The sequence below is a fragment of the Falco rusticolus genome, chromosome 8, assembly GCF_015220075.1.
Source record: "Falco rusticolus isolate bFalRus1 chromosome 8, bFalRus1.pri, whole genome shotgun sequence".
Taxonomy (NCBI): Eukaryota; Metazoa; Chordata; class Aves; order Falconiformes; family Falconidae; genus Falco; species Falco rusticolus.
The window spans coordinates 58,840,690-58,853,697 of record NC_051194.1 but is presented as its reverse complement, the minus strand read 5'-3'; the positions used below and the strand labels follow the sequence as shown (position 1 = coordinate 58,853,697).

At 43.7% G+C, this 13,008-nt stretch overlaps 1 protein-coding gene across 14 annotated transcripts in view; it reads left to right on the top strand.

Moving 5' to 3' along the window:
* Window positions 1-13,008, top strand: part of HDAC4 (histone deacetylase 4) — a 267,149-nt gene that overhangs the window by 167,789 nt on the left and 86,352 nt on the right. For all 14 annotated transcript variants that reach the window (XM_037398255.1, XM_037398254.1, XM_037398252.1 and 11 more), the window contains one exon: window positions 2,238-2,359. In XM_037398255.1, coding sequence (XP_037254152.1) covers window positions 2,238-2,359 — 122 coding nt within the window. The remainder of the gene's footprint in view (window positions 1-2,237; window positions 2,360-13,008) is intronic.

Here is a 13,008-nt window from a genome sequence, read left to right as displayed (position 1 = left end):
TGTTCAATTATTGCAGTGTACATAGATGTCTACGGTCCCTGTACTCAAAACATGCTAGCATACATACGTATGCTTCAATATATATTCAGTTTACATTGCATGAATATGTTTGAAGTACCATGCATGCTTTGGTGTGCACATGAGTTTTTGAGGGACCTCAGAGCTCAAAGAACAGGGGATGTGTTATGTGAAGGTATGTGCTTTCAGGAATGCCCGCAAACTCGATTTAGTATACAATTTCATCTCTTTCAAGACCTCTAAATTTCTTGAACAGGCATGCAGACCAGTGCATTTTGCTCGAAGCAGCGTAGGGTGTCGGATCCCAGTCCTTGAGCCATATAATGTATTCCTGTTTGCAGAGTTAAATATCTGTCATTCAGCAGCCCTGAAGCACATCTAAACAGGCCCTTTGAGTTCCTGCCATTCCCTAACAAAGTGATGAAAATAGCTTCAATGTACATGATTGTGCAGCTTAAGTCATGATTAAAAAAAAAAGGGGGGGGAGAAAGAAAAGTCTATTGCTTGTATAGGCAAGAGCAAAAAATGTCATTGTGTGACACGATGGGTTTGAGGGCTCTTGGCTTGCAGCGTCCAGGCTTCCTGTTTGTGAAACATCTCTCTGTGCTGCCTTCCCATGGTATGAGCAGATCCGGGCAGAGAAAGCGACTTCTGTTTTCAGGAGGGATTCAAATATTTTTCAGTTTGGTTCTGTTTTGATTTCAGGTGATGATTAAACTGTGCGTGCATGTGGGCATTTATTGGTGTGAATGTAAAAGGGTACACGATGTGCGCAAATGCTAATGAAAAATACAACTGTGTAAGAGCCTGAAAAATTATTCTGCCTGAATGTACAGAGAAGTTTGGAATATAAAGGGGGGAGGATTAGGAAACCACAGTGAATCATACTGCTTGGTAAGAACTGTGGGTATAGAAAATTTTGATGTAGATGTTCAAATAAACTTCTCAGAGCTTTTTTGTAACAAAATCATGTAGAAAATTCGATTCGTTTTCCTGATGTTTCATTAGCCCCTTATTTTTTGAAGGGTAGAACTTGTAGTGGAAGTGATGCTGTGCATCTCACCAAACATCCTACTTCTGATTTGAGCTTTCAAAGCAACTGCTCAGGGAATTGGATGAATTGGTGTAATTTTCAACTGGGAATGGCTCATTTTGGTTCCTGAAAGAACCTTTTGTAGGAGAATATTTTTAACCAAGGTCCCCAAGAAAGCCTGGTTATTAGGCAATGTAAAATTCCAAATATTCACTTCTTTTGATATTCATCAAAGCTGCTCACTTTTCATATTCTTTGATATTTTGAAGAAGTAATACAGGGTTTAAATTCTGTTTATTTAAACATGAAATGTAAGATGTTTCATAAGTGTATGGCTCTCACCTGTGTGGCTATATCAGTCATTCTGTTGATGTAGCTATTCTGCTAACATGCAGAGTCTGGAGACTTCCTGAAATCTGTACTGATTGGGGTTGGTAGAGCTCCCGAGAAACTGCAAAGCTGGGCACAAGTTATTAAGTAGGAAAGATGCAGCCAACAAACTGGTAGGAGGCTTAGAAAACTCATTCATTATTTAATATCCTTAGCAAACAGACTGTAATTTACTTCCAGCAGCCTGCTCAAACAAAGCTATAAATTATCAGCTTCAAGAAGTTAATTTGGAAAGGTGTTGAGTACTTTGGCCCTATCTCTGCAAAGTACTTGGGTCAGGAGGCAGCGAAGCAAAAGGCAGAAGACCACCTATGCAGCATGGCTGCTGTTAGCCAGCTTAAAGATGTGGCACCTAATGTGCTCATCCTTCGGTTTTGTTTCATCCTTAGACTTCATCTGCCATGTCTGCATTTTATTCAGTGAAGGGAAGTTGTTCATGCTGCATTTGAGGGCAGTAACGATACCCGTGCTTAGCTTCAATGATATGACTTGACAAAACCCAGTCGAAGTACATGCTTAAAATTATACTCACAGTTTAAATACCTTCATGAGCTGAGCCATGCTCAACAGGGTCATTCTTACACTGAAAATTAAGCATGCGTTTAGTTACCTTCCTGTATATTAGACTTCAATGTATTTTTCATAGGAGTACCTAGGAGAAAGCTGGTACCAAGATCTTTCCCTTTATGCTGTTCCTCACTAACAAAGTTAACAGACAAGATGAAGCTGCACTCATTCCCTTTGTGTCTCACTGGTGTAAAGCTTCTCCCCTCTCTTTCTCTTTCCTTCCGTGCAGGAAGACACAGCACAGCTCTCTGGACCAGAGCTCCCCACCCCAAAGTGGCGTATCCGGCACCTACAATCACCCTGTACTGGGGATGTATGATTCCAAAGATGACTTCCCACTCAGAAAAACAGGTAGCGCTCACGTTGCTTTTCTGTGTTGCCTGCTGTCTTTGCTGTGATACTTGGTCCTTTTTTTTTTTTTTTTTTTTTTTTTTTAAGAAAGGTATTTCACTGAAAAGCTGTATTTCATGGGGTGATTTATTTAACAACCACCCCCTCCATCCTTCTCCCCCTTCATCTGTCACTGTACGCGCAGTGTTAAGAGGGCGGCTGGAGTTGCTTTGGGTGTGTGAACTTGCAAAGCTGCAGGCAGGAGACAGCGGAGTTGTGTGTCAAAGTTTGTGAGATGTTTTCACAAAGTCAAAGCTAATACAGAGATCTGGGTGTCTGAAGTCAAAGTATGTTTTGCTGAGTGAGAAAAGTACCAAGAAAAGTTCATTTCTTCTGGGATTTGTGTTTTATATACAAGTTTATACTTAAAATAAATAAAAATGTTTCTGCCAGTCAAAGCGTTGGGACTTCCTGCAAGGGTTTTGGTTCACACCTAGACAGTTATTTCTCAGTTAGGTTTTTCCCTGCACGGTGGCTAAGCAGGTCAGTTATTTCTCAACTATATATTATGTAAACCAGGTTGTTTTGCTTGGCTGTGGTCCTCAGCTCCATATCGCATGCCTAAGCCAACACAGCTTCAGCTTCTAACCTGGCCAGCTCATGATCCTCAGCTGCTTCCTTCAGGGAATAACTGAGCTTCAACGAGGTCATCCTGATTTGGGGAGCAGTGCTGGTTGTGTGGATGGTGCCAACAGCGCTGTGTGTTGGAAATTGCTTTCGAACAGGGAAAAAACTTTTCTGAAAAGATGGAGCGGAGGTAAGAGGAAAGCAGGGCTATGATTGAACTTTGTACCTTCTGCAGGTGCTGCTTAGCTATTTCTCAGGTATGCTTTGTGGATCTTCAGATGTGGAGGGATGAGCACCAGCAGTCAAAAACTGTGTCATCCTTGCAATAAGGAATGAAGACGGTGTGCTAACCAAATCTCCCTGCCAATTTACTATGATCTTTGGTCAAATTGGCTGCCCTAAATGAGTTCGTAAGAACTGGTAGCCCCTCCTTTTCCTTCTGGGAGGGGTGTAGGTATTCTCGTGGCATTTCTTCTCCTAATAGAAGTAGAGCAGGTCTTAGGTGTCATAAATGGTTTAACACAAGTCTTGTTACCTTTGTAAGCTTGGGGGGGGTTCTTCTGTTGCCATCTGACAAGAAAAAAATACACCTCCACAATGCTGCCTTGTGCCTCCTCCCAGTTCTGCGCATTAAAAGACCATTTTGGGAACTTCTCATTCTGGACCATAGCATCTGACCTGCTGGATGGACCTGTGGATGGATTCCCATCTGCTGTGCAGTAGACTGTCTTCCCCCTCACTGGGCACGATAGGTTGGGTCAGACACTTCAGCTGCACAAGAAGTCAATAACTGGCAAGCCCTCTCCAAGATACAGGTTTTTTTTACCTGGGCACACCCTGTACCTTTGTTGGTGGTAATTTTGACTGTGCCCTTTCTGAAGGACTCCAAAAGCAGAGCTTAGAAAACTGGATTTGCTGAAGGGTAGGGTATCCTCTCATCTCCTCTTCTAGATAATGAAAGATCAAGCACCCCATTAGGTGTGGTAGATGCTGCTGTGTCGCCAATGCCCAGGACAGCCGAAGTGACGCTGTCTGGGCTTCGGGGCTTTGCCTTTCATAGGGAAGGTGAGTGCTGGTGGAGGACTGCTCTCAAAGGAGATTTCCTTTAGCTCTAAAGCCGGTGAAGCACAAAGATGTGCTTAGCATACACATGTGCCTGGGAGGAGAAACACAAGCCCAGGCTGCTAGCAAGCAGGCTACAAGCCGTTGCTGCTGTTTGCATCTCTTCTGCTGAAGGCTTTCAGGCTCCTCTGGGAAATTGCAGCGTTTCTACGCAAGGAAGCATCCCTTAGCACCATACCTATCACTTAGGACCTGTGGGCAGTGTGATTCCAAGAGATTTTTAGCTCTTTCCCATACCTTGTGAAACCATGCGATCCATTCCTGGTGTCTTAGCGTTCCCACAGCATGATTGGGCTTTGACATGCTCCAAAACTTCCCTTGCCTATCGCTTCAGGGGACCTTATTTGTCAGGTTGGGTTTGAGGATTGGTCACCCTTCTTGCTCCGGATGTTAGGGAAGGGGATTTCTGCAGGAGAAGAAAAGTGTCTGCACATCTCAGCCCTTTGCTGCTTCCCGAACTGAGTTCTTAATAAGACTCTGGCTGAATAAAAGGCCTGTCAGACAGGCTGAATTAGGCATGATAAATTTATCTAATCACATTATTAAAAATGGAAGCAACCATAATCATTGTTGTTTTAAAACAGGAAAATGTTGAGCAGATTTTGTTTTTCCAGAACACTGGTGCTTGTTCTTTTTGGGCACCAGCATTAATCTTTTGGGGACTGGTCTGTGATACAAATGAGTTCACTTGCAAGGTTCAGGGGAGAAATTTTTTGTATTGTTTTCTTTTATTTTCCTTTCAACGCAACAGCACGTCAATCTCTGGCACAGCGATATCCTGCAGAAATCCCATTGCCAAGAATGTTAAGTTGCTTGGAGAAGAAAGGCTGCTGAACAGTCTGGTGTAAACAAAAGGCAGGGAAGGCTGGAGCCCATCCTAAATAAAGTTCTTTATTACGGGTGAGCTTTTCAGATTTTTTGGCACCAGCCATAACTCTGGCTTTGTGTTTGTAATTTAAAACCGCCATATCATGTAGTCCAATTTTATTAAATTTGATTAAATATTTGCAGTTCAAATAACAGAGTCCATCACAATACAGTTCTGATTACCAGGGCTGGAATCCAACCAACATCATCGTTAGGGATAGGGTGACTTAGGGGGCTGGGGGAAGGCAGTTTGAATGATCATTTCTTCTAGGGTGCATTTTCAGAGCTGGCAGCATGTCCTGCACCTTGGAAAGTTAAGAAGAATAAATATGTCATTGCACTGGGTTTTTGAAATACTACCTTTCTTTATTCTTATTTAAAGCATCACGATGTGGTCACAGGTTATTCCTCTGTGCACACTTGAAGATAACTTGCTAGTCTAGAACCCAGATGTGAACATGTTGAGAGAGACCCAGTGAACTGGCCATGCTTTGGTAGAAAATGTGCACGTGAGTGATGTCTTAAGGGTGCTTGGAAACATCCAGCATGGGAAACAGTGGACGCTTGCAATGCGCTCCTAATGCATCCTGTCCCCTGAAATCCCACCCTGTCTGATTTGGTTTACTAAATTATGTTCCAGCTTCTTGGCCGTTTAGTTTCTGCATGAAATTGTTTTCCTGTCAGGCTGCTGGCTGGTGCAGTTACTAATTGCTTGAATCCAGTTCTTAGCCTGCCCGGGGGATGTGTTTGACTCGGTTCCCTCTAAACACTTTGGGGCTCATCCCCAACAACAGTTTGGTTGGGGCTGCTCATGCTCTTGCTGTTAAAGAACTGGATTAGCACACGGATTTTTATTTCCCCTTTTGTGTGGTTTCCTTCATTATATGTATGTTTCCTTTAGTGTACGCATTTTGTCAACAGCTGTTGAGAGGGGAAAATCTAAGTGACCTTTTCTGCCCCCAGATCAAGGTTTGTGTCTTCCAAATTTAGTGATGCTTCATTATGTGCTGTACCAGGACCTTCTAAGAAAAATCTCTGGAGAATCCTTTCAGAGTTGATTTTAGAGCGTGGGTTGGGGCAGTCTTTTGTAGGTTGTTTTGATAACCCCAAGGGTTGTTTGTCAACAGCTTTCTGGGAGCTGTGAAATTATTTTTAATGTAGCTTTTCAGGTTTGCATTTCTAAGGAATATGGTGTCCTCATTTTCTCCCCAGGAACAAGTTTGTTAATGGCATTCCCTGCTTTCTGAAATTTGAGCAGGGATGTATTAAAACATGCTGTTAATTAGAAAGCTGACACGACCCCCATCACTGAGATTTGTAAAGAGAATTATTTAACTTTTCAACGTGCTTCTCTTCTTGCTTATGTAGGGGGTTTTTGTTTGGTTTTGGGTTGTTGGTTTGGGTTGGTTTGTTTTTTTTGTTTTACATCTTGTGCAGGGCTGGACCATATCCTGTCAGACAGTAGCTTTCCCGCTTACTCCTGCATAGATGTAGAGTAAGTATTCCTTGTGTTCATTGGGACTTGACAGCTAATTAGGATTTCTAATGAAAGCCACAGCATTTCAATTAGTTGTCGTTAAAATCATGAGAAGTTTTGCCAAACTCGGCACCTGCTAGGCTCGCCTGGCCAACATGCATTCAGCTCACTGGGATGCATGAACTGGAAACATTTCCCTGTATCTATATTTAAACCTGACCCCAAAGTAAGAAAAACAGCTTATTTCTTTTGAAGTACTCATAAAAGACGTTCTCCAAAGTTGTAAGTGTAAAAATGGCTGTGTCTGTAGGACCCATGCGGGTTGTGAAGCACGCTCAGATCTCATCGTGGTTTTGCTCCTGCTGTTGGATAAAGCAAACCTTTCCCAAGACAGCTGCTCTCCTTCAGCCCTCCGCGTGCCTGCGCGGGAGGGATTCGGTGCCTTTGCTGCTGCTTAATTCCCCTGCCCTGGGCTAGCTGCTGGTCTTTAAACCTTTCTCCTGTCAGATCTGTCAGCAGAGGTGGGATTTTTCACAAATCTGATGTTATCAAAAATGCGCTATTGTTTCCTTTTGTCCTTTTTTATTTGTGCTTCTCAACCCTCTGGCGTTTTGTGCACCCTCAACCTCTGGGTGGCCGTTTTTTGGTGTCTTTGGCTCAGTTCCTGGGGCTACTTGGCCCATGGGTGCTGCCGCCATGGTCACTGTTTCATGAAGCAGCACTGAGGCTCTGGGTCCAGGCTTTTCCTTTACATCCAGTATCACAGCTGGCTGCACTGGGGAGGTGAAGATCAGGATGTTGATGGGCATGAAGATTTTAAGGAGGCAAAGGATTCCTGTGGTCCCAAATATGTTTTCACTGCAGAGCTGTGGGATAGCATCGTCAGGGTGTGAGTTTCCACTGTTTCCAAAGCTAGACTGAGTTGAATGCCAGACTGGGAGCTTACAAAGACATCTTTGGCAAATATATGCTTCTAAATTTCCTGCCTAGATAGTAAAAGAGCATGTGCATGCGTGTGGCATGTACTTGGGGAGATATGACAAGTAGAAAGTGTCACAGACCCCTCTTTCAGCTTGTTTTCTCTGGGGACCAGGGAAGAACAAGTATCCAAAAACCTCCCATCCCAGCAATGTCTTTTGCTTTCTGCACAAGTAATGACAGAAAGAGAACTGGTTATAGGTCAAGTACTGTGTCTTAAGGCTTGTGGTAAAGGGGAAAAAAAAAAAAAGCTGTCTTCAACCTTCACAGCCCACACAGTTAAGAACTGGCAGGAAAGATCCAAGGATAAGTCTTCAACTTGGCATTGTCAGCCCATGGCTTATGTACTCCTTTGCTGCAGTGAGTTCCCTCAACAAGTAAAGGAATGCAACAAAGAGAAGACCTCTCCTCATACTTGTCTGTATGTGGTGCAAATGGGCAGAATCCAGCCCATCTGCCACTTGGAGGTCTGCCCTGGCCAGTGGTTTCCTGAATTTCACCACCTTTTGGGACCTACTGCAGAAGCAATCTGACAAATACATCACCCATGCTGATGGTCCCAGCAACCACTACAGCTTCCAGCCCACCAGCCTCTGAAAAGAAATAGAAAAGGTCGACGTTGTTCTTCTGGCTCAATCATGAGCAGATTGGGAACAAGTCTTCTTCTAAGCCCCAACTTGCACTTAACTGGGTGATGATGAGATGTACTTAGGCTGCAGGGTCCTGATCACTTGCTGCCTGTCCAGAGCTGGCCATGAAACAGGCAGTGTGGTCCTTCCCTGCCTGCATGTCCCTGCCGGGCACAAGAAATCACTGCTTGTGCACAGTGTGTGCTCACGATGGGGCGACCAGGGGCTGGCACTAACAGTCTCCTGTTTGCTAATAATCTTTTGCCATTGCAAAAGAGAGGAGCCTGAGAGAGGAAAGCATCCGGCATCCTGTGATGTTGTTTCCCCACAGTATTGCAGAAACACAGAGTTGTTTGTTTATTTGCAGCTAAGCAGATGAAATTTTTCTGAACTTCTTGCATTTAAAAGAAAGAAAAGGGAAAATGAAAGGATTTGTCAATAATTAAAATGCTGCATTTGTCAAGAAAGGCATAATACCTCTCTGAGTTGGTTCTGGTTATTGGAATGTTTTAAGTGGTTTATTTTATGACAAAGATTGTTTAGAGGAAAATAGAGTAGGCTGAAATCCCGGTGTAGCGTGGGAGTATAATTTAGAGAAAATCTTTGAGCTTTGTACAGCATGGAGTGTCACTCAAGTTCGAGAGCATCTTTGCTTTCCCACCCACATTGTCCTTCCAGCTGACATGGTTGGAGCTCTGGCTTTCCTGGGCAGCTCGCTGTGTCCCAGGGACCCACGCACTGCCTCGGGGTGTGCTCTGCTGAGAGAGGGCACTGACCTGCATGAGAAATCCCTATTGTTATAAATACCCTTTCCCGCTCCAAGTGGAGGACGTCAGTCTCTCTAATCCAAAAATAACTTATTAAAGACAAAAATTACTTTATTACTGTGAGGCTACAGAATAGCTCTTCAGACCAGCCCGTTGACATTTCAGAGAGCAGCAACAAACCAAAGTGCAGTTGGAGGACCAGCAAATGCTTGCAGTAGTCCTTCCATTTCTTCTGATAATGACATCCAAATGCACGCTAGGGAATTCTTTGCTCCCATGTTTTTCTTCACCGCCAGTGGCTATGAACTCTGTTCTGTGGACACTCCTCTCCAGTGCTGAGGTGTGCCTAAAGGCAAAAGGAGGTGACACCTCCTTTCCTTGCTCAGGGCTCTGATAAAACAAGTGTGCTTTTGCCGTGAGAGCTGGGGATCCATGGGGGGAAAGCCAGCATGTCCATCAAAGCAATTCTTGAGAGTACTGTCAGTGGTGCATGAAAGGAGAAACCTCTTCCAGTAGAAGACCAAACAAGGTCTTCTGATTTAGCGTCACCTTTGGGGAGTGGGGGCTTTGGGACGCCCAGGACCTTACCCTCAGTCATTCAGTGAACCCACTGTTCTCCTTCTTGGTCCTCTCAGCTCCATCTCTGCTTCACAGAAACTGCCAGGAGAGTGCACAGTGTCACCTCTGTGTGTGCGGAGAGAGAGAGATGGCCAGGTTTTTCTGGCCAGAGCTGAGACACTTGGCCTTTGGACCACTGCATCTAGCAGAAAGGAGAATCAAGTCAGAGCTAGGAGCGCGTGATGGGTGCGTGCCTGTCCTCTGTGGGACAGCTTTGACCACGAGCACTGCATGAACAGCATCCAGAGCGGTGACGTGGAGTGTTTCTTTTCCAAACTGAATCACAACAGCCAAGCTCTAAAGAAACTTGTGTCTCTTGAGGCATGTCCTACTGGCTTCTCAGTGCATCGTTTCCCTCCTGGCCCTCAGCAGTTTGCAGCCATGTGTGACGGTGTGAGATTGTTTTTACGGGGTTTATGTTGCTCTGTTACAGTTCCTTGGAAGAGCATCCAGGGCAGGAGGAGGCTGGAAATATGGTCATTCGCTCCTTCCCATAGGAGCAGCTCAGCATCAGGCAAGGGGAGGTGAGATGCTTGTGGGACAGGGCAAGGAGGAGGGGAAAAAAGGCAAACTGGCCAGAGCTGGCAAGGCAGGGCATGGACTCAGTCACCACAGCTGTGCTAGGAAGGTTTCTAGGTAGAGAACAGATGGCAGCTCAAAACAAAGTACATGGTTGGTTTTGAGATGAAGGGTGGAGGGGACACCACCATCCGTATTTTGACCCACCTTGGACTTAAATGTAACTTGTTAATATATTCAGTAAAATTCAGCGCAGTTCTTGAGTTTAAAATCCCTGTAGGGTTTCTTGGGAGAAACTCATTTTAATATAAGGAGGTTGTCCCCAAAAGTCCTGGCCACCATGGGTCACTTGCTGGGGTCTTCCCAGTTTGGTAACTGCTCCCTGCCCTTGTGTTCAGGCAGCCAGCGGCTCCCTCTGCTACAGGCATTGCAGCTTTTTGGTTGCTGTACAGGAACTGCATGTTTTTCTCTTACCTTCTGCAGAGCTCAGTGCTGTTTTAAACACTTTATTGAAGAAACTCGCTTAGAGGACCTCATTCTCTCCTTTCCATTCTTATCCCTTTCCACATGTCTCTCGTCTTCCCTCTCAGATAATACTTTGACCTGTGCAAAGCTGCTGTCTTTATTTAGACTTTGGAAGGCAAAGACAGAGATGGGATGTGGCATTTCCACGTGTTTATTTTCCTAGTCCGGTTCTGGCTATACACAGCGGAAACCTTTGTGGTGCTCCGTTACTGTGATTTTGTGTGGTTTAGTAGTCAGGCAAGCAAATGATAGTGAAGCTGTAAAAAATGTCAACATTGTGTGCTTGGTTTAACGGGTGCTAAAGCCTTCTTTCTACTGATGAGATGCTGTGACTACTAAACTGCAGCATGAGAAGTGCTAAATATTGGCCTATAATAAGTTATCATTTTAAGGACACAGTACTTCCATAAATAGCCTTTCCACAGAGCTCTTACACAGTGCTCATGCCAGCACAGTTAGGAGAAAAGGAGGAGAATCCAGCACGTATCTTTAGCTAGCCCTTTCTAATCATGTCCCTACATTCCTAAATACATTATTTCAGGTGATGCCATCCAACATGGTACCAAGTTAATAAGAAGGTTTGTTTCTGCAGAACAGGCTGTCTTCTTTTTATTCTTGTTTTTCTTTCCAGTTTGGGAATTTTCTGCTGCCACTTTTGCTCTGTGTGGTACCTGTCTCCTCCGGGTACATTTGCGGGACCCTAATTCTTCTTGTCCCCCTCTATCCTGTTGCCTACGAGTATTGAAAATTAAGAACAATAGCATGCTTGGGCTCCAGAGGGATCTGGAGCTGCTCCAAAACAACAAAAAAAAATCTTTTTGTTTGACTGTAGGTGAACTTTGCCATGTCCAGCTTTATCAGGTTCTCCTGACTAGGTGGGTCGTGATCCACTTTTGGAGAGACCACGCTATGTGTACGGAGGAGCAGTAATGAAGGTCTGGGATAGAACCAGCCAGGGAGCAAAGAAACTGCAGAGCAGGGAGCAAACGCTCAGTTGTAGAACATGTGGTCTCTCCTGCTTAATCAAAAGATAATTTGTCTTTATTAAAATTTTGGGTTGCACTACAGGCTGGTTTCACACAGCACTGTCTCTCCCTCTCTTGTGTTTACCTGTGGGGTGATCTGGATGTTCAAAGAGAGACAAGGTAATTGTGTTGGCCTTTGCCTGGCTGATGAGGCTTAGTATGAAGCTTAAAAATAGTATTGAAAGAGTAGCAGCCCTTCTCAGCCCCAGCTGCTGAAATTAAGATGTGCAAGGACTGGGATGAGGGTTTTCATGGTGCATTGTTTGCTTTTTTTCATAAATGTGGATGGGTAATGGGAACAGGGCATACTCGGCCCAGGACTTTGTGGTTTTTTGACTTACACAGACTTAGTGTCAGATTAGTTCAGCAGCTTAGGGGATGCAATTCTAGGAAGAAAACAATGAGAATGACATAAACGTTGAAGAATTGGATTACATGGGTCCTGCTGCAATAAATGACGTATAAGAGGGGTATCTTGGGTTTGAGCCTGTGAAAACTAGGGAAGCTTTTGGCTTATGTTCTAGTTATTAATTTACTTGGAGAAAAACAAAATATTCTTTGTATAAATCCTTATTATAGGCCAAATTAAGTATGTCACTGCTTATGAAATCCCACTGGCTTTGTGGAAGCTTGACTCAGACTTGGGCATGGGCTTCATTTGTTTGCTAAACAGGAATCAAACTGATTTTTTGATAACTTGGTGGCATTTGTTTAGAAGATATCACCTTAAGATGTAGAAGCCCAGTAAGTTTTGTAATTTAGTCTCCAGTTCTCTTAAGTTTATGCTAGTTAGCAGCAACGGGGAGCAAGGCTTTGTTTGGGCACATTGCCTGACAGGGTGAATATCAGATTTTCAGTGGAATTGGTGTTCCTGATAGAGCATTACACCTACATTTACTCTCTGGTATTGATAGTTACATGTCATTTACATTCCTGGTTAATACTTTTGAAGGACAGCTGTCTTCAGCTTGAAAATATTTGTTTATAATGCAGTAGTTTAAAAACCATCTGAATAAGAGTAAATTATTGTTTTGAGTTTTGGAAAGGCCTCTGTTGAAAGCTACATCTTCTATTATATAATATGCTATATGTAAATTGGTTCAATTTGAGACTGTTCTGAGCTGCCTGTGCTGAATTTTATTTCACGTACTTTGGGCTATATAGCACCCAATTAAATGCGTGTAGGGATTATGCTCTCTGAGGTCTTGATGACATGTTAGGTTTGGGATTATATCTGGGGGATAAACAACAAAATCAGAGTGAACTGAACAAATGCTGTTCTTTAAATGGACTTTGGTGTTTCAAAACTTGATCTGCCAGCTGAGGATATATGGAATGGTTTTGCCTGAAAGTAGTTTTGTCTGACAAATTATAATGCACTGCTTTTGCAATAACTTATTCTCGAGGTGTTTTCTCTTTTTAAGGCTGTAATTTTCTATGTTCATTTCCATCCTATTACACGGAAGGATGTTTGTATTGTGGCTTTACAAATGAAATGTATCTGGTAGTGTTGTGT